Genomic DNA, 27,258 nt, shown 5'->3' with positions numbered 1-27,258 from the left:
AACCAACATTGTTTCATTCCGTTCGGTTTCGACACTTTTTTTTTTCTTGGCACAACAATCTGTTAAAATTTGCTTTAGTGATTGATTGAAAAAATTATGGACTACAACCTAATGACAGTTGGTTCTAACGAGTTTGTATTTAGGAGGATAGGATTTGGAGTTCAGAAAAGGACTTGTGTCACGGCTTGTTTTGCGGCTTGTCTTAATTATTTGTAAAATTTGTTATCATTATAAATAAAATTTCCAAATTTAAAAAACAACAACAAAACCAACATTTTTTTCTTTTTTCAAGAGAATATACAAAAAAAAAAAAAAACTTTTATTTGGAGATATATACTATAAATAAAAAAATATCAATAATAACAACAACATTTTCTTTTATTTTTTTATTATATACTAAAAAAAAAAAAAAAAAAAAAAAAAAAAAAAAAAAAAAAAAAAAAAATTTTATTTTTTCGTGGATCCAAAAAAAAAAAAAAAAAAAAAAAAAAAAAAAAAAAAAAAAAAAAAAAAAAAAAAAAAACAAAAAAAAAACTAAGCTAAAAACTTATTACTTCTCAAATCTGATCGGCGTGCACTACTCTAGAAGCTCTTAACAGCTTCCACTATTGAAGTTTGCGCCATCAATTCAGAATATACGTGTTGGTGTAACTACCTTCTGAAACATTTTTCCATATGTTCTACATCATTACAAAGCCACGATCTTCATCTAGGAAATCTGAAGTTAAAAACCCCATCTTGAAAAAATTAACTTTTCACGCACATACCACGTAAGTAAGTGTTCATACAAAAAAGTCATGTCTCATTTTATGTGCTTTCTCTTTCTTATTGTGTGATAACTTGAGGAGGCTTGTAGAGTTAACCAAAGATTGTTTCATTCCGTTCGGGTTTTTAACCTTTTTTTTTTCTTGGCACAACAATCTGTTAAAATTTTGCTTTAGTGATTGCAGAAAATTATGGACTACAACCTAATGACAAATTTGGTTCTAACGAGTTTGTATTTAGGAGGATAGGATTTGGAGTTCGAAAAAGGACTTGTGTCACGACTTGTTTGTTGTACTTTTGTCTTAATTATTTGTAAAATTTGTTATCATTATAAATAAAATTTCCACTTAAAAACAACAAAAAAAACCAACATTTTCTTTTTTTTAAGAAGAAATATACAAAAAAAAAATTTTTCTTTTATTTGGAGATATATATAAATAAAAAAAAAATATCAATAAAAAACAACAACATTTTTTTTATTAAGTTATATACTAAAAAACAAAAAAAAAAAAAAAAAAAAAAAAAAAAAAAAAAAAAAAAAATCAAAATTTTCTTTTTTTTTTTTAAAATTATCCACTAAAAAAAAAAAAAAAAAAAAAAAAAAAAAAAAAAAAAAAAAAAAAAAAAAAAACTAAAAAAAAAAATAAAAACTAAAACAAAACAAAACTAACTTACTTATTAACTTATCAAATCTGATCAAATCGCGTGCACTACTCTAGAAGCTCTTAACACTTCCCTATTGAAGTTTTTCATCAATTCAGAATATACGTGTTGGTCTAACTACCTTCAAACATTTTTCCATATGTTCTACATCATTACAAAGCCCGATCTTCATCTAGGAAATCTGAAGTTAAAAAACCCCATCTTGAAAAAATTAACTTTTCACGCACATACCACGTAAAGTGTTCATACAAAAAGTCATGTCTCATTTTATGTGCTTTCTTCTTTCTTATTGTGTGATAACTTGAGGAGGCTTGTAGAGTTAACCAAAGATTGTTTCATTCCGTTCGGTTTAACACTTTGTTGTTTTTCTTTTCTTAACAACAATCTGTTAAAATTTTAGCTTAGTGATTGCGAAAAATTATGGACTACAACCTAATGACAATTGGTTCTAACGAGTTTGTATTTAGGGAGGATAGGATTTGGAGTTCGAGAAAGGACTTGTGTCACAAACTTGTTGTGCGCTTGTCTTAATTATTTTTATAAAATTTGTTATCATTATAAATAAAAATAAAATTTCCACTTAAAAACAACAACAAAACCAACATTTTTTTTTTTTCAAGAGAATATAAAAAAAAAAATTTTTTTTTTTTTGGAGAGTATATACTATAAATAAAAAAAATCAATAACTTTAACAACATTTTTTCTTTTATTAAAGAGTATATACTACAAAAAAAAAAAAAAAAAAAAAAAAAAAAAAAAAAAAAAAAAAATCATAATTTTTTTTTTTTTTTTTGGATTATCCACTAAAAAAAAAAAAAAAAAAAAAAAAAAAAAAAAAAAAAAAAAAAAAAAAAAAAAAACTAAAAAACAAAACTAAAACGAACTTATTATTCTCAAATAATCTGATCAGCGTGCACTACTCTAGAAGCTCTTAACAGCTTCCACTATTGAAGTTTACGCCATCAATTCAGAATATACGTGTTGGTCTAACTACCTTCTGAAACATTTTTCCATATGTTCTACATCATTACAAAGCCACGATCTTCATCTAGGAAATCTGAAGTTAAAAACCCCATCTTGAAAAAATTAACTTTTCACGCACATACCACGTAAGAGTGTTCATACAAAAGTCATGTCTCATTTTATGTGCTTTCTCTTTCTTATTGTGTGATAACTTGAGGAGGCTTGTAGAGTTAACCAACATTGTTTCATTCCGTTCAGTTTCGACACTGTTGTTTTCTTGGCACAATCATCTAAAAAATTTTTTAGTGATTGCAAAAAATTATGGACTACAACCTAATGACAATTGGTTCTAACGAGTTTGTATTCGGAGGATAGGATTTGGAGTTCGAGAAAGGACTTGTGTCACGCGGCTTGTTTGTGCGGCTTGTCTTAATTATTTGTTTTTTGTTATCATTATAAATAAAATTTCCACTTAAAAAACAACAAAAAACAACATTTTCTTTTATTCAAGAGAATATACAAAAAAAAAATTTTTTTTTTATTTGGAGAGTATATACTATAAATAAAAAAAAATCAATAACAACAACAACATTTTTTTTATTTAGAGTATATATACTACAAAAAAAAAAAAAAAAAAAAAAAAAAAAAAAAAAAAAAAAAAAAATTTTTTTTTTTTTTTTTTACCGTGGGATTATCCACTACAAAAAAAAAAAAAAAAAAAAAAAAAAAAAAAAAAAAAAAAAAATAAAAAAATAAAACAAATAAAAACAAAAAACAAAGCTAACTTAACTTATTCTCGCTCAAATACAAATACGGCGTGCACTACTCTAGAAGCTCTTAACAAACTTCCACTATTGAAGTTTTATTTCATCAATTCAGAATATATATGTTTGGTCTAACTACCTTCCTCAAAAACATTTTTCCATATGTTCTACATCATTACAAAACCACGATCTTCATCTAGGAAATCTGAAGTTAAAAACCCCATCTTGAAAAAATTAACTTTTCACGCACATACCACGTAAAGAGTGTTCATACAAAAAAGTCATGTCTCATTTTTTGTGCTTTCTCTTTCTTATTGTGTGTGATAACTTGAGGGAGGCTTGTAGAGTTAACCAACATTGTTTCATTCCGTTCGGTTTTTGACCTTTGTTGTTTTCTTGGCACAACAATCTGTTAAAGCTTTTTAGTGATTGCAAAAAATTATGGACTACAACCTAATGACGTTGGTTCTAACGAGTTTGTATTTAGGAGGATAGGATTTGGAGTTCGAAAAAGACTTGTGTCAAACTTTGTTTATGCGCTTGTCTTAATTATTTGTAAAATTTGTTATCATTATAAATAAAATTTCCACTTAAAAACAACAACAAAACCAACATTTTTCTTTTATTCAAGAGAATATAAAAAAAAACATTTTCTTTTTTTTGGAGAGTATATACTATAAATAAAAAAAAAAATCAATAACGACAACAACATTTTTTTTTTTTTATTAGTAGAGATAAACTAAAAAAAAAAAAAAAAAAAAAAAAAAAAAAAAAAAAAAAAATAATTTTATTTTTTTTTTTTTTGGATTATCCACTAAAAAAAAAAAAAAAAAAAAAAAAAAAAAAAAAAAAAAAAAAAAAATAAAAAAAAAAAAAAAAAAAAAAAAAAAAAAACAAAGCTAACTTACTTTACGCTCAAAAACAATCAAATAAACTACTACTCTAGAAGCTCTTAACAGCTTCCACTATTGAAGTTTGCGCCATCAATTCAGAATATACGTGTTGGTCTAACTACCTTCTGACACATTTTTCCATATGTTCAACATCATTACAAAGCCCCGATCTTCATCTAGGAAATCTGAAGTTAAAAACCCCATCTTGAAAAAAATTTAACTTTTCACGCATACCCACGTAAGAGTGTTCATACAAAAAAGTCATGTCTCATTTTATGTGCTTTCTCTTTCTTTTGTGTGATAACTTGAGGAGGCTTGTAGAGTTAACCAAAGATTGTTTCATTCCGTTTCGGTTTAACAATTGTTGTTTTTTTTGGCACAACAATCTGTTAAAAGGCTTTAGTTAGTGATTGCAGAAAATTATGGACTACAACCTAATGACAATTGGTTCTAACGAGTTTGTATTTAGGGAGGATAGGATTTGGAGTTCGAGAAAGGACTTGTGTCACAAACTTGTTGTGCGCTTGTCTTAATTATTTGTAAAATTTGTTATCATTATAAATAAAATTTCCACTTAAAAACAACAACAAAACCAACATTTTCTTTTTTTATCAAGAGAATATACAAAAAAAATTTTTCTTTTATTTGGAGAGTATATACTATAAATAAAAAAAAAATATCAATAACGACAACAACATTTTCTTTTTATTAAGTAGTATATACTAAAAAAAAAAAAAAAAAAAAAAAAAAAAAAAAAAAAAAAAAAATCATTTTTTTTTTTTGGGATTATCCACTACAAAAACAAAAAAAAAAAAAAAAAAAAAAACAAATAAAAAAAAAAAAAAAAAAAAAAAACAAAAAACAAACTTAACGCTCTTTATTCTCAAATAAAATCAAAACACTACTCTCTAAAAGCTCTTAACACTTCCCACTATTGAAGTTTTTATTCCATCAATTCGAATATATACGTGTTGGTCTAACTACCTTCAAACATTTTTCCATATGTTCTACATCATTACAAAAGCCCGATCTTCATCTAGGAAATCTGAAGTTAAAAACCCCATCTTGAAAAAATTAACTTTTTCACGCATACCATACGTAAAGAGTGTTCATACAAAAAAGTCATGTCTCATTTTATGTGCTTTCTCTTTCTTATTGTGTGATAACTTGAGGCTTGTAGAGTTAACCAAATTGTTTCATTTCATTCCGTTTCGGTTCGACACATTTTTTTCTTAAACAAACAATCTGTTAAAATTTTGCTTTAGTGATTGCGAAAAATATGGACTACAACCTAATGACAGTTGGTTCTAACGAGTTTGTATTTAGGAGGATAGGATTTGGAGTTCAGAAAGGACTTGTGTCACAGCTTGTTGTACGCTTGTCTTAATTATTTGTAAAATTTGTTATCATTATAAATAAAATTTCCACTTAAAAACAACAACAAAACCAACATTTTCTTTTATTCAAGAGAATATATAAAAAAAAAAAATTTTCTTTTATTTGGAGAGTATATACTATAAATAAAAAAAATAATAACAATAACAACAACATTTTCTTTTTTATTTATATATAAAAAAAAAATATACTACAAAAAAAAAAAAAAAAAAAAAAAAAAAAAAAAATTTTTTTTTTTTTTTATTATCCACTACAAAAAAAAAAAAAAAAAAAAAAAAAAAAAAAAAAAAAAAAAAAAAAAAAAAAACAAAAAAAAAGCTAACTAACTTATTACGCTCAAATACAATCAAGCTACACTACTCAAAAAACAACTTCCACTATTCAAGTTTCCATCATCAATTCAAAATATAAATATCATGTTGGTCTTGGTACCTACCTGAAACATTTTTCCATATGTTCTACATCATTACAAAGCCCGCGATCTTCATCTAGGAAAATCTGTTAAAAACCCCATCTTGAAAAAATAAACTTTTCCACGCATATACCACGTAAGAGTGTTCATACAAAAAGTCATGTCTCATTTTATGTGCTTTCTCTTTTTATTGTGTGATAACAGTTTTACAAATAATTAGGACAAGCAAACAAGCAAAACGTGGCCCAAGTCCTTTTCTACGAATTTGGCAAATCTTATCCTCCTAAATACAAACTTCGTTTAGAACCAAATTTGTCATTAGGTTGTTGTCCATAATTTTCTGCAATCACTTAAGGAGCTTAACAGATTGTTTTTTGCCAAGAAACCAAAAAGTGTCGAAACCGAACGGAATGAAACAATGTTGGTTAGCTCTACAAAGCCTCCTTGTGTTTCCCAATCTTCCTGTTGTTGCTCTATTAGCTGGTTCTCCCACTTCAAAGACTCCATTCTCAAGCCCTACCAAACTTCGGAGAGGCTCAAGTTACATTAACACACGTGCCTCCCCTCAAACCAACTGTAAACCAATACATCTGGGGCGAAATGTTGATCTTCACTCATTGAATCAATGAAAAAATTCACGGGAGCCTCCTTCTTCACTTGTACTCCATCCCTCCAAAATGCATCACATAAAATATCCCTAACATGATCAAGTTTTTTTTGAAACCTAGAAAATTTATAAATTATGCTAACAATGATACTCCATGCATGAATGTTCTTGAAAAGATGTAAAAACTATTGCTTACATATTATATTAAGATTCTAAGAACAAATCCTAATTGAATACTAGTGTGAGAATTCTAGACAATTTTCATCATAAAAAAAAGAAACAAGACTTTGTCACTAAGTACACTTATTCATAAAGAAGCTCTATACAACCTAAAAACTTTTATAAATTTTGCTTGGGGTTCTTACACCAAGCCAAAGAATGGATGTTTTCTCCTCAAAATGTCAAGAGATGAAGAAAGAAAAACCAACCTGAAGCTTGAGAAAAAATTTTGCTAACAATCGTGGCAAAAAAGTGTGTCGAAAGCACAATATGTAACATGTCAAAAGAAAGTTGAAAATATCACACCAATCAATGAAAACAAGCAAATATCACACAATAAGAAAGAGATAGAACATAAAATGAGACATGTGCTTTTGTATGAACACTCTTACGTGGTATGTACGTGAAAAGTTAATTTTTTCAAGATGGGTTTTTAAACTTCAGATTTCCTAGATGAAGATCGTGGCTTTGTAATGAGGTAGAACATATGGAAGAATGTTTCACAAGGTAGTTAGACCAACACGTATATTCTGAATTGATAGCACAAACTTCAATAGTGGAAGCTGTTTGGAGCTTTTAGAATAGTGCACGCGACTGTATTTGAGCAGAATAAGTTCAGTTAGGTTTGTTTTTGTGTGTTTTTTATTTGTTTTATTTTTATAGGGGTTTTTTTTTTTTTTTTGGTTTTTTTTAGTGGATAATCTACAAAACAAAAAAAATGATGATATTGTTTTTTTTTTTTTTTTTTTTTTGTAGTATATACTCTTCGAATAATAGAGAATATTGTTCTTGTTATTGTTATTTTTTATTTTTTTATTTATAGTATATACTCTTCAAATAAAAGAAAATGTTTTTTTTTTTTGTATATTCTCTTCGAATAAAAGAAAATATTGGTTTTGTTGTTGTTTTTAAGTGGAAATTTTATTTATAATGATAACAAGTTTTACAAATAATTAGGACAAGCGTGCAACAAGCTGTGACGCAAGTCTTTTCTGAACTGCAAATCCTATCCTCCTGAATACAAACTCGTTAGAACCAGCCACTACATGAAAATTGAGCATTGGCCACAGGCACAACCTAGGTTTAGCCACGGTCATTAGTTGTTGCCAGGGTTCAACGGCCCACAGCCGTGGCAAAGTTTTTAAGTGGTCGTCGGGTATTGTGTGTGTAGTTTGTGTTTACTTTGCATTTTGGCCACGGTTGTGTCCATTGTTTCGCCCACCGTTGGATTAGACTTGGCTTTTGATATTCGGTTAAGATTTAATGAAAACCCTCGTGAAAATGAGGAGCCGCGAAACAACTACCAAAAATTGATCAAAGAAGAAGACTCGAGTCGTTCTCTAGCTTTGTTATCCTTCTTTATCTCCTTTATAAACATGAGCCTCTCTCTCTCTCTCTCTCTCTCTCTCTCTCTCTCTCTCACTCAGGCTGAAGATCGAGGACAGGCATTTAGTTTTTTTCACTCACATACTCTCTCTCTCATGCTAGGGCCACGAGTACCAAGTTCGATTTCACTCTCATATTCATTTTCATTTTTACTTATTTTGATGTTAGATGCTAATTTAGGGTTTTCTAATTTTAATTGCTTATGTTAATATCAAGCTTAAGGGTTGGCCACTTTCAGTGTTTTTAGAACTTAATTAGCAGATCTAGGGTTCAGGGAATATCAATTGGAGATGATAAAATTACTTATTAGTGCCAGTAGAAATGTAGAATAATATCTCTTTATACTAAGTCATTATCCTCTCCTATAGGCCATCAGTCCTGTTCTTCAAATCAAAGCATGAAGAGTGCATTTGAATGTTTGAAGAATTCCCTTTTTGCCCGCCAATCAACTGATGTACCATTCACTTCGTCTTGACTTGGTGTTTATAGTATCTATTTTCCGATGGTAAGTATGTAACGAGACCTAGATTATTTGTTGTGTTTGATATCATCTGCATAGTTACCTTGTTTATGTGGTTTAATTGTATACAACATAATACCTTGTATATATCGTGACCATGAACTGAACAAACTTAAAATGTAAGACAATTTATTGTTGCGAAATGTGGATGATAAATGAGCTTTTTATGGCTATTCCAAACTCTTGTGATAAAATCTGTAACGTGGTGTTCATAATTTTATATTGTTAGTGGTTGAATGTCTATACATTCATCCGTATTTGTCATCAGATTTTATGAATACAAAACCCTCCTCGTGTATTTTAGCGAGAATAATTCAGTTAGCTTAGCTTTTATTCAACATTGTTGTACATATTATATTATGTTTCTAAGAACAAATCCTAATTCGAATACTAATGTGAGATTTCTGACAATTTTCATCATTGGATTCTTTGAACAAATCCTAATTCAAATACTACAGTGTCTGTACCACCCCAAACAGAAGGATTTTTGTCCTCAAAGAGTCAAGAGATGAAGAAAGAAAATACATGTGAAAAATTCAGCTAACACTGCGGCAAAAAGTAAGTCGAGCACAATATGCAACTCTGCAGCAAACTGTGTCATCAGACCCTCAAACCCAACAGGTCTTCCTCTGAACTCTTTGCCAAGCGAATCAATAAGGGATTCTGCATCTATTCCGACGAGGGCCCTGAACTGAATGGGCTTTAACGTTCTAAAGCTGGATCACCGCATTACTGCCTCTTTTACAAAAGACCGACCTCCAGATCTGCGACAAACCCAAGACGAGACAATATGAAACTGTATATATTAGGAAGAAAATAAGCACTGATCCAACATATTTAAAAATTAAAAATAAATAATGTGGGGAGAGAGGAATAAACTAACGCATATTCAAGGTGAATATTCAAGAACCGTGCATTTTCCTTGCTCTGAGACAGCACAACAGAACCTTCAATGACTTGATCTTGTTTGACCTCTATTGGCTCATAAAAGTAGAGCAGAGTCTGCACAATAAGTAGGTGAGTGCAAAACAGGCCAGCTAAAACAATTTTTCATGCATTTAAAATATGGAGAGAAGTTTATGGAGCATCGTGCAAACCACTACCATGTTCACCATAAGAGCAAAACCAGTGAATATGAGTAGTGGGGTCATTTTTCTAGACCAGCACTAGTTTGTAACCATCTCACGGGTCGCTTAAAATCATATTGAAGTTTGATTCCATATGATTAATGCAGCCACAATTCCATATCGACAGTTCCACACCATAACTTACAAATACCATTATCGTTATAGGATTTCCTATTTTTCTCAGTCCTTGTATATGATAATATCCTAAATATTTACAGTTTTATACTAATATGCAGAAAGTGATAATAATAAAGCACTTGTAATTAGCCTTTTAATAAGAAACTCTATGACATAAGATTTTTCATTAGATGTAACAAGCTGTATTTAAATGAAAAAAAAATAAAATAAAAAATAAAAAAATAGAAAGGACTTGCAGCGCATTGTTGCACACATGTCCTAATTATTTGCAAAAACTTCGTTATATCAATAAATTTCCACTTGATTAAAAAAAAACACTATAAGGTCATTGTTATTCATCATACAACATACAAGGAATGTGGTGAATATAAAACACTTTAAATGCGTACATCGATGCTCTATTGGGTTGTGTATTTCATTAATTCTAACAATATAATGGATAACTCCACCAAATCAAGCTATAGAATAAGCACCAGAATCGGGTTGTGGCACACCTGAAAATAAGAAAGACTACAGCGAAAATACCTGTTGCCAGTCGTTGGAGATTCCTCTGGTGCAGTGGACAGAACAAAGCTTCATTGGATTTTACTCGCTTTTGTCTCTGGCTAGAACCTGGAGGATTTATATCAGAAGATGGATTACTGGTAGGTGCAGATTCTGTATGTTTATCGATCCATGAAATTGTGGGGCCACTGAACTCAACATCAAACCAGAACGCAAACCCATTAAAAGGGGCTGAAACAAAAGAGAACATATCAGATATTTTTTTACCTCTATATCAGATTGTGGGGCAACGGTTTTTTTTGTTAAACCAAAGGTGAAAATCCTCTTAAGCTTTAATTGAGGCAAAGTAAATAACCTGATACTCGTTATTCTTTCTAGCGGGGCAAAGATCCTAGCATTAATGTTTTGTACCAACTCCAGGAATCTTTGAAATAGAAATCCTCAACAAAGAACAAAGAAAAAAAATCACCTTGCATCATTGAAGTAAATCTATATTTTGCTGTAACAGATTCAAGCTCCTGAGTCGTGATTGTATAACAGTCCACATGCTTTACCTGTTCAGCGATTTCATTGGACATCAAGTTTGAGGGCGGCTAGAAGGCATTCTATATTAACAGAACAAGAAATTAAATGAACCCACTTCAAGTGGAGCAAGCAGACTCACCACAAAGGGCCATGTCAAAACGTTCTCCCCTGTTATTGTCTCCACACACGGCTCCTCAAATGAACATTGTTTTGCCAGCGGCATCATGGCAGACACTGCAGTAAATGGAAATTTTTCATCAAGCAAAACTATTTTCCTAACCTAAATCAAACCCGACCACAGATTGACCACATGATATTTATCGACTCATCACTGTTGTGAGTCTATTGAGAAAGAAGCATCAATTTGTCCTTCACATGGTATATATAGGTTATGTCATTTCTTAGCTGACCCATACTTAAGTAATGACCATAAAATTCGTGACTAACTTTGCATATTGAACCTTTCCATTAAAATGAACACAAAATCATATTAATCACAGATTTCACCCCCACCCAGACCATCCCAATTTATATTACATAAAGTGCTTCCCATGCTTACAACACTCCGCAAAATTCAACCAAAAGAACCAATTTTGGCAAGTCTTCATGACAAGCCCTCACTTTAAGCACATCGATTGCCCCAATATCCCTTAGTTACTGGTGTTTTATGAAGAAATCAGTATCCATCATGATGTCTTCTTCCTAACACATACATAAGACATTTATTACTAGTCAAAATTGCACGGTACTAGATGCTTTGGAGCATCCGTTTGGATGGATTGACCTAAGAGGTGGAACCCTATGCAATTGAGAATGATTACTCTCCAACCAATTATCACTTGAAAGTTGAAACTATCAGGAGATTGCATCCATCAAGTAGTGGGTACTCACTATCAATCCCATAAACATCGCGCCAGAAATCAATGCTTTCACTGTATCTTTCAGCATGTGTGATGGGAGCCATATATAACTGCAAAGGACACAAACTAAGATCAACTATTCATACTTCAATCTGATAACTAATAAACATACCGGTAAACTAAAAGAATTTTTCATTGTATCAATTAGGGGTGCAAGTGGATATCCAAATATTCGAATCCGATTCGAATTCGTATTCGAAAAATCAGATATTATCCGAAAATTTCGGATATCGGATTCGGATACTGCCATATCCGCATCCGAAAATATCCGATCCGATTTAAAAAATTAATCGTTATTATATATAATTTATTTATTTATTTATTATTATATAAAATCATAAACTAATAATATAAAACTATAATAACAAAATAATAATAATAAATGACAAATATATATATATATATATATTTATAATAGTTTTTATAGTGGTAAAATGAATTATTCAAAGCAAATAAAATTTTAATTAATATTAATTTTCGGATCGGATATTATCCGATATCCGATTCGGATATCCGAAATCAGATTCGGATAAAAAATTTAATATCCGTCAGATTTGGATTCGGATATCGGTATAAATTTTCAGATTCGGATTCAGATACAGGCATATCCGAATCCGAACCTATCCGTTTGCACCCTAGTATCAATGCAGCACCACTACAATTTTAATATATGGCAATATTTTTATTTGAATACCAAAAAGAGAAAAAATAAAAAAACGTGATCTGCCGATTCTATATAAAAAGTAGCAAACTTCAAACGGATATAAAGTACACAAATGATTGCATCATAAGGCCACAATACTAGTTGCACGAGTAAAGTAGAACTCTCGGAGAAAAGTATTACCGTTGCATGTGAGGGAAGAATAAGTCCACCAGGCTTGAGCCAGCGGTCCCTCGCAGTAATTACACTCCCCAGCATGCTCTACATAGATATGCAACAAGAGAGAGAAAATCTAAACTTAGCTACAACTTTGGAAACTATAGTCAGTAACTAGCCTTTAAGTCCTACTACAGTACTACACATGGGTCTCCTAAATTTTTTGTTTGAGCGAAACAGTTTTTAGTTGTGATTTTTTAAGCATAAAATTTTAAAGGTCTGAAATTATCATAAAGCAATTTCAAAAGCAATAATTAAGAGTAAATCCTCAACACAAGATGGTATTTAGAATATTAACAGCAACTGATTGTTATTTTTTTATTTCTATTGCTTTTTGAGGCACAATAAGCTGAGATAGGTAATTGTTATCACTTGTGATAGTATTAAACCCTCCAAGGTGATGTGGTCTCTTTTCATGTTCCAAAGTGACAATAGCATTAGCAAAAAATGACTTTAAATCCCGAACTTATCTCGGTAAAGAAAAAACTTCTTCTTCGCGTATTTCCAGGAGACATAGTTTCACATAAATAGTTTATACATATGCTTTTTGCCAAAAGTTTCACCAGTACTCAAAACTTCCTTTTGACTTCATTCTAGTTTTTATTCTAAACTCTATAGTGAAATCAAACCTACTTCTGGATTATTTTCTTATCAAGCATTTGTTAAACCTATGTAGTATTCTAAAAGATCAGAGGCTTTTACGGACTCAAGGCTACCTTACAATGGTATGCTACTCTCTAGGACTTTCTATCTAGGAGTTATCACTCTCTTTAAAACTAATGATCTCTCTAATCATTGGCTACTGCATGCAATTAGGAACTCAGAACCCAGTCACATTGGAAGCAAAATCAGTCTTGACTCTTCCCATATTTCTCACCGTCAAGTCGTCAACCTAACTTGCCTTTTAAAGTTTAATGCAAAACATTCCCTATATATTCATTTTAATTATTAATAGGGTTTTATTTATGCTAAACAGAAAGTGACGAGCCTATAATCAGGTATCAGGTTTGTAGGAAACAGAACCAGGAATATTCATCTTTTCCATCATCAACAGAGTCTTTTCAGGTTTCTCAAATATTTGATCTTGACCAATTTCTCAGATAAAAAATTTCACATCTTTCTCATCATCAACGTAACACAAAAGATGTTGAATACCTCATAAAGGAGCATGTAGCCCATCCATTCTGAAATTATAACATCAACCTCCTCCTCAATTTCTACATCCTGCAGGGATCAGCACCATTTAATACATGAACAGTCCATCCAAATTGAAAATAAAGTTGAATATCACGATCGCCTCGGGCATGTAGCCCATCCACTGTCCATATGACAAATTATAACAAACCATTCATATGAAAAAATCAAGAAATCCGGAAAACCGAGATGCAGTGGATACTTAACAGAACTTAAATTAAATGGTATGTATACACAAATATTTTCGTTTAACTTCATACCGAAAATAGGTACAAAAAACAAGCAAATGCAAAAAGCCGTTAGCAGAATCGTGGTTTAGACAAAGATTCTTTCTCTATAGCTTTTGGAACTCACCTCAACTCGTCCAAGTAAAACAATGATCTTGTCAGACAAGTTATTTGCCTTCACAACTTCCTTTGCCTGGTAAATAGTCAAAAGAAAACAATGTAAGGAAAATGGAAATGAAAATCCTAGGCTACATCAATTACAGCCATGTAATGACATAAGCTATCACATATATGTAATTATCAAATGCAACAAAAGACACGCACAAAGATGTGTGTGTGTGTGTGTGTGTGTCAGTGTGTGTGTGTGTGAAATTGAAGGGAAGGAAACTGGGCAACATTGGATATACTAGAATATGATAAGGAAACACGCTATGATGATGACTACAATCTTCACGTAACACGAGATATTGTTGGAGATGCTCTAGAAGCCTACACACGATAGTAGGATAGATTTAATATAGTAAGATGCTCACTCTCTAACAACTAAAGCTGTTTGAATACAATCCATTAGATGGTTTTGCATTGATTAATTGAGACAGGTGGATTAGTAAAGAAAAGGATATTAGTAAACAAGGAGAAGAAAGTAACCTGTATAGCAATCTGACTAGCATCCACTGCATAGACCTGGCAGAAAGTTTGGGAAAGCAAAATGGAGAGTTAGTTATGATACAGCAATTGTTTAGGTGAAAATGGAATGGTGGTTTTAAAGAAAGAACAAGTAGTAGGATGGTTACTCGCTTAGCACCAGCACGAGCACAGAAAATAGAGAGAATGCCAGTGCCACAACCAACATCCACTACAACCTGACAAAAAATAATAATAAATAATTAATTAACATGCTTGCTGCTGAATTGAGTTAAAGAAGAAGAAGCAGAAAAGAGTATTACTTTGCCAGCAATAGAAGATTGGAACTTGGTGATAGCAGCCCTGTAAGTTTCAGTCCGCGTAGTGTCCTGCAGCAATCAATCAATCAATCAATATATGTCTTTAATAATAACAACGTTCTACTACTAGGTTGATAATAAGAGAATAAAGGATGGACCTTTATCATTTCCTCATGGATTCCGACATGGGAATAAGACTGAAAGTAGGCCATGTCGAACTCCGTACAACGACTACTAGCCCTGTTCAACCCATTATTCCCTTTTCCACGAAATCGCTTCAAGTGTTGTTGTTGTTGTTGTCCATTACCAGTAGTCGGCCCATCTGAACTCCCCCACATCTTCTTTGCTGTCAACTGCTTCGACCAAAAAAATTGGAAACTTCTCTCTCTCACTCTCTAGTTTGGGCAAAATATATATGTCAACTGACCACAGTAAGTCTAGTATGTATGTCAAAACCAGCGGGCATCTGGGATTCTGCCTGCAACCAGAATAGGGCTCATGTTGGCATTTTTGTTTAGCTCGTCCCAGCCAGCCTTTTACACTCTACTTGTATGTATAGAAAGTAGAAACCAAATTTGGACTGCCTTATAAATTTGAAACCAAAAAAGGGTTAATTTATTAATCACAGTTTGCTAAAAAAATTCAACTCCATTACTACACAAATCAACATATCAGGCATTTTCATTATGTACTGGATTTACAGATCAATCCAATTAAATTATTCAGCATATTACATTAGGAATATATTGATACAAATGGTAAATCCAACTGCCTATTATACCAACTCGGATCTTACTTACAAGTCCAACCTATTGTCTTCCCTAAAATTTATATATGCCACTATAAATTAAAATCTTAATGCCGGCATGGCGCCTATTTTAATAAACAATTTGTTAAGAAATCCAAGGCTGCCTGCGTTTAAAAATCTGGTCACTGACATTTCCATGAACAAATAGCTCTAGCAGACCGGCATGCTGGCTCCAGCCTTGTCAACTGAGTGAGGATGACTAGCAAATATTAGGTTGCAAGAGCTTCTCAGTACGCTGAGGAGTACAAAAGACACATCGGTGGCAGCTTATGTTGACAAGACACTTGGCAATGTGTTTGCTTGCATAATGAGCAGACTCCACTTTTAAGAATCTTCTCTCTAACTCTGCAACCACAAATGCCTTCAACAGCACCTATTCTGGCTCAGAAACCCCGTTGCAGACAATCATTACTATGTTCCCTCAGTAGGCCGAGTAGTCAAGTTGAATTGTTGGCAGCTCATCTTTTGTTCGTTAGACAATTGATCGTGCCTTTGCTTGCCAAATGAGTAGGATTTAATTGGAAAAAGAAGGAATCCAAATGGCAATCACTTAGCTTGTCTTTCCCATCTGATGCCTCACAGTGGAGAAGAGTTCATATTTTCCCTGCTTCTGCTCGACGACAGCAAAAATCTAGCTTTTTTCATCTGTTTCTTTTCCTTTTTCTTGCTAAAAGGAAAACGGGACCCAAATAAGACTTCTTTGTTCGTCCTCCTTATAGTTACCATACTGAAGTGCCCAGAGGGATGGCTTTAATTGCATCCACAACTTTCTCCATTTGCAGTCCACGACTACCCTTCACCAAAACAACATCGTCATAGTTCAAACGTTTTGCAATTTCTAATGCCAGAGCTTCAGCATCAAGCTTGCAAATAACCTTTGTTGTTCCATACAGATTGAGTCTCTCAGCTGCTGCAAGAAAATTCTTACCGACAAGTGCAACCAGACCAATACTGGTGACACAACAAAGCTTTAACACTGTCTCATGAGCCATTACCTCCATTGGGCCAAGTTCCAACATGTCCCCAATAATGGCAACTCGTTTGCCTCTGCAGTCAATCGCTTTTAATAAACTTATAGCTGCCATTGCACTGGTGGGGTTGGCATTGTAAACATCGTTGACAATCCTTATGCCATTTTCAGCGACATCAAGTTCAGACCTCATGTGAACAGGAGTAAACCTTGATATGGACAGAGCAAATTGGGGAAGAGAAACTCCCAGTAGAACTGAAACCGCAGCAGCTGCACAGGCATTGAGGGCCAAATGTAGACCTGGACTATGAATCACAAATTCCACCCTGAATATCCACACCAGCTTTACAAATATTAGTACAGTGCAGACAAATGGGCCTTGCAACACTAAACTCAATTTTGTTATTCTAGAAAGTGTCCTCCCTATTTATATGTTGAATAAAAGTAAATTGAAAAGGAGTTCTTTTCAACTAGTAGGTATACCATCTACCTCATTCATGCAGCTAATCATGAACTAACAGTTAATTTCACGCTTTGTTATACTGAGAGGCAAGTTCAAAACGAAGGACAGGTTCACTGCACAGTAGATATTATGTTTAAACAAAAAACTTCCAAAATTGAAGCAACATGAGAACAAAAAAAAAACCCACATTTCTGCATTCCTTGCTAAAACCACTTGAACTCCACAACCTTCATCTGTGCTTTCAGCTGAAACAAGGCGTATGTCACATCCCATCCTTCGTCCAAAGAGCACCTAAACCAAGATAGTCAAATTTCTAATATAAACGGCGGAATATAAACTATGTCTCTAATATAAACAGGCAGAATACAAACTATGTCCAATACAAATGCATGAAGGCTAAAGAAGCATTTGACTTGTACCAATTATAAATAGTTCGAGCTCAAACTTTTGGTCTAACAACAGTATATATATAGCATGGGATGAACTAATGCCCAATGTAATAAGTTATAATAAGTTAATAACTAATCATTATGTAAAGAAGCATTTGACTTGTACCAATTATAAATAGTTCGAGCTCAAACTTTTGGTCTAACAACAGTATTTAGCGTGGGATGAACTAATGCCCAATGTAATAAATGATAATAACTAATCAACATCATAAATGTTACATAATCACGACATTCAGTAAACCAAAAATTAATAGCAAGGTAGATAATAGAGACTCACTAAACAACCTTCTTCACTCCATGTGGCACAGGAAGGCTCATAACTAGAGGATCATCAGCATTCAAAACACATATATCCCCAGGCTTTAGTTCTCTGAGAATCTCCCTTTAGCACTGGCAATCTCCTCTATACATTCAAAATTCTCCAAATGAGATGGTTCTACATTCAAAATCAGTACAACTGACGGTTGACATATGCTTGGCCAGCTTCAATATCTCCCCTTTCCTTCTCATTCCCATTTCCACAATAGACACTTGGGAAATACGAGGAATCCCAATCAAGGTCAAAGCAACTCCAATTTGATTATTCTGATTCCCACAAGTCTGGTGAACCACACCAAGGCTTTGTAGACCAAGTGCAATCATAGTTCTAGTCGTTGTCTTTCCGACACTACCAGTCACTCCAACTACAGCACTGCCATGAAACCTATTGCGGGCGTACATAGCCATTTTCTCAAGGGCAATCAACGTAGTGTCAGCATCTTCCTCTTCCAATTTCACAAACCCCCTATCCCAGTTGTCACAGACCCTATTCCCAATCACTCCCACACACCCTTTCACATACAATTCAGGACTGATGAAGTCGTGACCATCAAAGTTCTCGCCGACAATTGCGAAAAACCATTGATTGGTTACCAGAGGGGATGAATGATTGTTGCTGGGTTTGAGGAGAGATCTAGTGTCTGTACAGATAGTTCCAGGAGGGCCCCATTTGATGAGTTTGCCATTCACAGCTTCTGCTATCTCAGAAGCACTCCAGAGTGCAAGAGTGGGAAATGGAGCATTTCTTAAGCTCCTGGAAATGCCCATGACTGAAATATTACAGCAAGAATGAAACTCACTTCTTCTTCTTCGGACGATCAATGTGTGTCCAGTGGCTATGGCTGCCATTGAGATTTCCAAAGCGGCAAAGCCTTATTATTTAAGTATGTGACTGAATGTAGTAGGCCTTATTATTACTTCGTTTGGGCTTTCTTCACATACATGGACGATCCGCCTAGAGCATCCCAGTTGTCACAGCAAGAAATTGGGCTACAGAGCTACTTCAAAAATAAAATTACTTTTAAAGACCTGGAAATATTATTTTTGAGTTTTAATATCATTTTAGACTTTTTCATTTCTAAAAGTCGTTATTTTTAAAATGTTTTCGAAATTGGGGATACGACTCGAGACCACCCATGAAACCTTTTTTTTCAAGCTTTTCCGTCTTCTCTATTTACCCTTTAACCGTTTTTGATAGGAAAAAAAAACTACTTCACAGTTTCAAAATTTATATTCTTCACTTAAATTCCTTATTTTTATTTCTAATTTATTTCTTCCACAATATTAGTGTTAAAAAAATTTGTCAATACTCCGGTATTAATAAAGTCAAACTCTTTTCTCATTTTAAAATGCATTGTTATTTCACTCATATTTCATATAAGTGCATATTGTGTTGAAATGGAATTGTTTTGAATTGTTAATTCACTCATATTTCATACAGACATAATAAGAACTTTTTTTTTTCATGCAGTTGCAATGGAAAATACTGATACACATACAATTCAAAAGGGTAATCATGTTTTTGCTGTGATATCATATATGTATGATACACTTGCTATTAAATATTGGGTTGGATTCTACAGTTAAGCACTAAAAGCAAACATATATGATAAATGGAGAGATGTTACCCCATTGGCTTGTAAGCTTTATTTTATTCGTGATGAGAAAAAGTATTCAATTGATACTCATTCAGAGTTACAATTATTAGCTTTATTTCTTTGTGCAAAAGGAATTTCCTCCTTTAAGATTTTTGTTGGTTTGGATGACTCAATTCAAACTTTGATTTGTGATGAGGTTGAGAATTGTACCATGTTGTTTGCACCAACTCCGGAAGTATGCAAGCCTTTGAAATCTAGTTTGGGGGCAACATTGATTACTGGGGTTGGACAAAGGTTTTCTGGTGGTGCGGTTGAATTTAGGAATATTTTATTCAAATATTGCAATGAAAATGGATTTGTTTACAAGCTGAAAAAGAATAACCCCTATTTAGTGACTGCGGTTTGTGGTAACTATATGAAGATGGGGTGTCCTTGGAGAATTCGTGCAACTGCGAGGTTTAAGATTACCCAATTATTTGAAATTACTAAAATGGAACCAAATCATACATGTGGTGTTGGTTTTAAGGATTCATTGAATCCTAGGATGACGAGTCAACTTGTGAAAAGTGTTGTTATTGATCAAGTGAAGGACAACCCGTTGTTGAAACCCAAAGACATAATAAAATAATTCAAAAGAGATTATGGATTGGATTTAAATTATTATTATGCGTACACAGGTAAAGAATTGGCTATGAAGGAGGTATATGGGGATGATGCTTTTTCTTATACACTGTTGGAATTAGGGGTGGGAATTTGGCCCTAACGACCCTAACCCGGCCCTGACCGACCCGACCCTAAGCCCTATAAAGCCCTCACAGAGTTTAGGGCGGGCGGGCCGGGCCGCCCCTAATGCCTTCTAGGGCGGGGCTAGGGCTAAGATTCTAAAACATAGGCCGACCCCCTAACCAAGCCCTAACCGCCCCGTTTTATACTTTCACTATAAATACACATACCATAATTGTCCAACTCTTTGTTAAATATTTTCAATTAAAATAACATTGTCCTTTGTAATTTATCACTTACACCCAAGGGTACTTCCAATAACTTGTTTTATATAACAAAAACTTGTCAACTTAGCGAGCCATGAAGAACAATGAGCACTAGCCTAATAAAAATAAGACTTTATTCCTTTGATCATCAAGTCAAAGTCCATAACTTATTATTCTCAATTTCTTTTCTCACTTATTTCTTATAAATTATATTTTTATTCACATCCAAGCCAAGTCTAAAACTAAAGATTTCCTTCCACACCATTAAAGCAAAATCTGAAGCGGACATTTGTAACATAGAAACCAAAAACAACCTTTGTCGGGAAAAATGACATTTGTAATCTCAAACCTTTCTCCATCACTTGTTCAAAAGCCAATATTTTCATTTCCATATACAAAGCTTGAATCACTTTTAAATTAGAAGAAAGGTAATATTATATTTGTTTGAATCTATTATAGAAATAATTTATGATATTACAAATAGTTTAACAACTTCCATGACCCTTAACCAAAACTATTATGTTTCTTCTTTATATATATTACTTCTTCCTTTAAAATGATAATATAATTATTTGTCTATGTATTTCAATGTTAAATGTAATTTTAGTGAGGTTTGAGTATAAGGAAGAACAAATTCGAACTCTCGATGTACTTGATTCATTAGATTGTGGATGTGCATTTTAAATTTTTGGACTTATACTGAGATTATTACTAGATTGGTTGGACTTTGAGTTTGTAGATTATTGTATATTTTTGTAATATAAATGAGTTTTAAAACTGATGTAGTAAAAAAAAATATATATATATAGGCCCGGCCCTAAAGCCCGACCCTAAAGCCTTTAAAGAGGGCTAGAATTCGGTCGTAACTTGAGGTTTCGACTTGTGACCCGGCCCGACCCGGCCCTAATATCTTAAGGGCTTTAAATGTTTAGGGCCGGGCTAGCCCGACCCGGCCCATTGCCCACCCCTAGTTGGAATGGTATACTGATGCTTTACAGAGAACCAACCATGGTAGTCATATTCAGTTGGAGTTGGACAAGAATACACGCCAGTTTGTGAGACTTTTTATATCATTTGAGGCATGTATTCATGGGTTTAATTATTGCCGTCCTATGGTCTGCTTGGATGGCACTTTTTTGAAGGCGAAATACAAGGGTTGTTTGTTATCGGCAACATCGAAAAATGCTGATCAAGGTATGTTCAAAATTCATTTTATAGATGTTTTAGTTAAATAGTATGTAATTTTGCTTTAATATTGAGCATCAAATTATTTACTTTTTTTTTTTATGTTGTTACTTAAATGATTGCTACTAAGTATTTCAATTATGAACTTAGGGATATTTCCATTGGCCTTTGCAATAGTAGTTTTAGAGGATGACGCAAATTGGGAGTGGTTTTTAGAGAATTTGAAGAAGGTTGTTTCGCCGCAAAGGAGAATTACATTTTTTTCTGATAGGCATCATGGGTTGGTTACATATGTCCCAAAGGTTTTTCCTGACTCATACCATAGTTTCTGCCTTTGGCATCTAAAGAAGAATGTAGTATCAAAAGTCTCAAGCATGGATACAAGGCGTTCCTACATTGAGAAGTTGTTTACAGATTGTGCTTATGCTGCAACTCATGATGAATTCTTGAAAACCATGGAGGTTTTAAGACTTGTTAGCAGTGGAGTTTATAATTATTTGAATGAGGATGTGCCTTTTGAGAATTAGGCTAATGCATATTTTCTGGGAAATAGGTACTTATTTCTATTATTGTAATTCTATTTTTCATACTACTTAATCATGTTAAGTATTGCTATTTGGATACATTTTAATATTCTACTATTTGATTTTTATTTTTATTTTTTTTAATTATCTAATTTAATTATTTATTGGTAAAATTTTCTTTTTGAATAAGGTACGGAGAGATGTGTTCGAATATTGCCGAATGTTTCAATTCTTAGATAGCTGCTGAACGATACATGCCGGTTACATCAATGGTTGATAAAATTCGTATTAAGATTATGGATATGATGTCTAAGCGTCGGGAAAAATATAGGGGATGGAGTTATAAGTTGTGTCCTAAAATGGGGAAGGTGTTGGCTCAGAACATTACTGTAGGTCGGACATGGAAAGTGACAAATTAAAATCATCTGATTTTGTGTTTGAAGTTCACTCTGAGCGGTCTCACTGTGTTGATTTGAGTTGTTTTAGGTGCAGTTGTGGACGTTGGCTTATTCAAGGGTTTCCTTTGTCACATGCTTTACAATGCATTTTATGGATTGGTGAAGATGTTTATAAGTTACGTGATTCATATTTTTTAGTGAATGCATTTAGTGAGTCGTTACTCACATGCCATTGAGCGATTCCCCGATTCGAGAAGCCGCTAAAGGTGAATAAAGATGCTCATATTTTGCCCCTCGAACTAGGAGAACTCCAGTCGTTAGAAGGAACAAAAGAATAGAGAGTAAAGGTGTGAAAATTAGGAAGCTTCGAAGTCAAGTAGGTGCAATCAAAAGGTTTATCATAATCGTGCTACTTGTCCTGTAGAAATATCTTAGTCAATTTATTAACATTTATGTATTATTTGTTTTATTTCTTTCTATATATATGAGATTTGTTATATCAATTGATTGGTGTTATATTATTTTTGTATTGAAGTTTGTTTCTTGTTTATGTTCATATACTTTAAGAAAATTGTGAGAGTTGTCAAATTTTGGTTACTCTTGACGATGTTAATTTTGAATTACGAATTATTTGCACCAAGACCTGCACAGTGCATTTTAAAATGCAGTGCAAATATTGCAATTTGCTTCTTAAAATGCATAGCAAAATTTGTGAATTGAAGTATATGGTTTAGGTATTTAGGGTGTAGGGTTCAAAGTTAATGATTTTTGGTTTATTGATTAGGTAGTTTAAGGTTAAGTTTTTAGGGCTTTAGGGTTAAACTATGAAGTCATTGTTTTAAAAAATTTGCAAAATTTGGGAATCACATTTTAAAATGTGGTTTAGTGTTTTTATATGCACAACAAGAAAATGTGAATGCATTTTAAAATGTGCAGCAAAAAATGTGAATTGCATAGCAAAAAATGCGTGTTGCGGCACAAATGACTGTTGTGTCACAACAGGATGGGAAGGCACAGATGATTGTTGCTTTACTCTATTCAATAGTATGGGACAGTCAACCTTCCAATGGCCTGGCTGTTTGCAAAAATTGCACTCATCACTACCAACCCTCCAATTTTGCCTATTTTGTGAACGAGGTGGCCGAAAGGGTTCTGCCATAACTGATGGTGTAAGCACTGGTAGACTATTCTTTCCAGCTTGTGACTTAAGACGCACCTCCTCGGCCAAAAGTTCACTAACTATACAATCAACACTAGGGCGCGGGTTACGATAAAGTATGGATCCACGAATCCCCTCAAAGTCATGACGAAGTGCCAGCAAGAACTGAACTAGGCGCTGCGACTCTCAACGAGCAATGTATGGGGGAAATGCCTGAAGCTCAGCTGACTCTGTGAGAGCTAGCTGGTCCCAAATGCCACTCATAACGGAGTAAAACTCCTGAATACTCATAGTACCCTGCACAACCTCTCGGACTTGTGATTCCAATTGATATTCCATAGCAAAATTAGCTTGTGTGAATAATTTTGCTAAGTGGTCCCAAACCTCTTTGGCGTTTTCATACTTAGCCAATTGAATATCAATAGAGTGCTCAACAGAATTGTTGATCCAAGTTATAATTTTAGAATTATCAACTTCCCAAGTCTCCAAGTTTTCTATATACTTTGCATCGGTCAGGTCGGAGGGCTTAACAGAATTGCCACTAATGTAGCTCCACATCCTTTTGCCCTTCAAAAAGTTTCTCATAACATAGCTCCAATATGAGTAGTTTTTGCCATCCAACTTCACACTAATAGATTGGAGTGAATCTTCTCTTGCCATTCTTAACATATACCAAATGTAATCAAAGAACTGTACGTACTATTATGCCGAACTCAACAATCAACAATCAACAATTGAAATGCCAATATTGCAATATGGAACCAAGGATGCAAAGCTATTGTACGTATGCTTCCAAAGAAAAAAAAAATGAAGAACAAACTAACCCAACAGACTACAAAGGTATAAGCTTTACTGACCAGAAGATATTGCCCAAAGCAAACTCAAAGAGACAAACTTTGATACCAAACTCAACCAATTACGAGATATTCGACGGGTTTCACTATCAATGAATGAGAAAGAAGAAACTCTCACATCAATCTGTATGCTCCGATACCATGATAACTTACAATATGAACCAAGGTGAGCCTACGATGAATCCAGAAAGTAACATAGAACAGTTTAGATGTGGCTTATATAGCCTTACAGGTGAAATACCTAGACTACCCTTAGCTGGTATTAGCCAAACATGCTACATACGCTAATAACATCATCTCTAGAGAATTATTCGTGGTCTTTGTATATAGATTTTATACTTCGTATTTTCAGTCACTGTACTAAATGCACATACCTTTTCAATCAAGATGCCGCTAAGGCAGGAGAATTTTGATGGATACTAATATATCAACAAATTGATTTTTGTTTTGGACACAAAAGAGTCTTGATTTAGACATTGAAAATAGATTATATGTCTTTCAAGTTGGTACTTTTGGTTTCAAACATAAATTCACATAATAATTCGATTCAGAAATGCAGGAGCTATTCCTCTTATATACAAGACTTTTGTGAAGATGCACTGTGGTACCATACCATATCACATACTTATGTCATGCATGGAGAAACTACTGAAGAACGAAAAACATGATATTGTGATCCAAGAATACCTTGATTTTCTCGAGGAAAAATAAGAAGTTCAACGTAACAAGATGAAGGAAAAACTAAGGACAGGGCAAGAAATTGACTGATCCAGACATCCAGTCATTCTTGAAGCGTGATAATGGGAGTACGTATAGTAGTATACTGCAAAACTTCTTTTGTTTACTGCTTAGAAATATTACGTTGGAAAAATTGGAAACAATATATTGCTGAAACGGTATTCATCGAATCTTGAATAATTGTATTGCCCCTTGATTATATTTTGTGTTCAACTGCCATTAGAGAATTTCTACAGGGGAACACTTTTCAAAGCAAATATAGGAAGCATATGGAGAGCTTGCGAACCTTTTGAACTTCTGTAACACTTTTTTACATAAGCACTTAAGAAAAACATGGATTATTTCTTTGTGGTATAATTCTCCCTTAAGATAATGCTTGCTCTGTAGCCACTTACAAGAGCTGAAATGAGGAAACTCACTTGTACAAGTGAAACAAGAGGAATGTAACAAAGCATGACAAGATCACAGCAGCGCAGTTATGAGTTGTCACACTATTTGCATGAAGCCTAACTCTAGATGAGGAAAATTCAATATAATGGATTTACCGGCAAGCTGTTTAAGAAATAAAACTTCTACCGATAAAGAGTATATAGATATTAAGCGAATTACATTGAAAGGTTGGAAGGAATTTCACTGTCAGTAGTGGGACTTGATTTATATCATTTAACTATTTGTAGAATCAACATAGCATAACATGCTGGTGTCGACTAGCAAAGTCGGTAAAATCTTTGGGTGATGATACCAGGTTTTGACAGCATCAAAGAGTTACTGATCTCATTTAAAATAGGTTTGCCAATAAAAAAAAACATAGCATAACATATTAATCTGATTCAAATTGTACAAAACAGAATTAAATCTGAAGCATAAGTTTCGAAGTATTCATCTTATGATCAATTAAATATGGAAGATTAATTTCCAAATAATTATAAAACTTACCTATCAAAGATATAGATTACCACCTAGAGAGCGATTTGAATAGGTGTAACAGAAAAAGATAATACAAGTACCCTATGTGCTAGGCTATTTTTTCTCACAGACAGTAACTAGAAACCCAGGACTATAGATGATCATCTATTCGAGTATGTTTCTTGGAATATTTGATTTGCATAATCCTTTCAAATACTCCTCCCCTCTACTGGAATTATAACTCTTTATAGCTTCATTTATGTCCGTTTTGTTAACACCTTGGTTCTTCTTAAGCCTCTTGGAATATACCTACAACGGTTTCTCAAATCATCGTAAGCTCCTATATATTCCTTGAATGTTTGGCGTAACATGAGTATGTCTATACCCTGCCATGTATTTTTAGAATTTTAAATTGTGTCGTCCAAGGACAGAAACCAACTTAATGAATGATACAACGAGCTAAACTGTGCAGTTTTATTACTTTTATAGGCTTTGCTTGGGTATGGGTATGGCCATGACACTGACTGTATTGTTCTCTGCCTGGTACAGGGCAAATGATGAGTAATTTTGTGACCAATAGAAAGTCTTTGTTTTAGAAAGGTTTTGAATAATTACACTGCACTTGATAGTGTTCTACAGTTTGTTTATATCAAAGAATCTATATCTTGCCATCTTTTTACAAATTTCAATATTGTGTCCTGTGACAAAAACCAACTCAATAGATGTCATGCACAACCAGCTAAATCGTGCAGTTTTATAGATTTTGTTTGGTCACGGCATGATACCATTTTTTTGGATAGTAGTGATGGTAATTATGAAGTAGACGATTAAACAGATACGAAAATGAAAAACAATT

General features: G+C 33.2%; 3 protein-coding genes across 3 annotated transcripts; 1 reads left to right on the top strand and 2 right to left on the bottom strand.

Annotated features, from left to right (window-relative positions):
- Positions 1–9,160: 9,160 nt before the first annotated feature.
- Positions 9,161–15,522, bottom strand: LOC147473556 (putative protein arginine N-methyltransferase 6). The gene is given in 15 exon segments (XM_086587345.1): positions 9,161–9,351; positions 9,471–9,589; positions 10,378–10,388; positions 10,391–10,423; positions 10,426–10,587; positions 10,826–10,910; positions 11,021–11,115; positions 11,773–11,851; positions 12,646–12,723; positions 13,834–13,902; positions 14,227–14,292; positions 14,748–14,783; positions 14,894–14,962; positions 15,047–15,112; positions 15,202–15,522. Coding segments are annotated over 15 exon segments (1,191 nt in total). The 5' UTR covers positions 15,382–15,522; the 3' UTR covers positions 9,161–9,308.
- A 906-nt stretch (positions 15,523–16,428) lies between these two features.
- LOC147473555 (uncharacterized) lies at positions 16,429–18,953 on the bottom strand. Its single transcript, XM_086587344.1, is given in 5 exon segments — positions 16,429–17,147; positions 17,472–17,575; positions 18,019–18,113; positions 18,116–18,206; positions 18,208–18,953. Coding segments are annotated over 5 exon segments (1,560 nt in total). The 5' UTR covers positions 18,901–18,953; the 3' UTR covers positions 16,429–16,570.
- A 907-nt stretch (positions 18,954–19,860) lies between these two features.
- On the top strand, positions 19,861–22,350 carry LOC147473554 (uncharacterized). The gene is made up of 4 exons (XM_086587305.1): positions 19,861–20,105; positions 20,286–20,394; positions 21,637–21,832; positions 21,974–22,350. Exons 1-4 carry the CDS (start codon positions 19,861–19,863, stop codon positions 22,348–22,350), a joined length of 927 nt encoding a protein of 308 aa, XP_086443431.1.
- The last annotated feature ends 4,908 nt before the right edge of the window (positions 22,351–27,258 follow it).

The sequence above is a fragment of the Coptis chinensis genome, unplaced genomic scaffold (assembly GCF_015680905.1).
Source record: "Coptis chinensis isolate HL-2020 unplaced genomic scaffold, ASM1568090v1 utg2340_pilon_pilon, whole genome shotgun sequence".
In the NCBI taxonomy this organism is placed as follows: Eukaryota; Viridiplantae; Streptophyta; class Magnoliopsida; order Ranunculales; family Ranunculaceae; genus Coptis; species Coptis chinensis.
The sequence above is the reverse complement of the archived record's forward strand: the minus strand, read 5'-3'. Positions and strand labels throughout refer to the sequence as shown.

What these genes read in the sequence shown, in the direction of transcription:
- LOC147473554 (XM_086587305.1), top strand. Translation starts at nt 19,861, where the DNA reads ATGTTGTTTGCACCAACTCCGGAAGTATGCAAGCCTTTGAAATCTAGT. An exon ending in AGAATTCGTGCAACTGCGAG is followed by an intron (nt 20,106 to 20,285) that starts GTTTAAGATTAC and finishes ATAATTCAAAAG; the next exon opens with AGATTATGGATTGGATTTAA. An exon ending in ATACACTGTTGGAATTAGGG is followed by an intron (nt 20,395 to 21,636) that starts GTGGGAATTTGG and finishes GATGCTTTACAG; the next exon opens with AGAACCAACCATGGTAGTCA.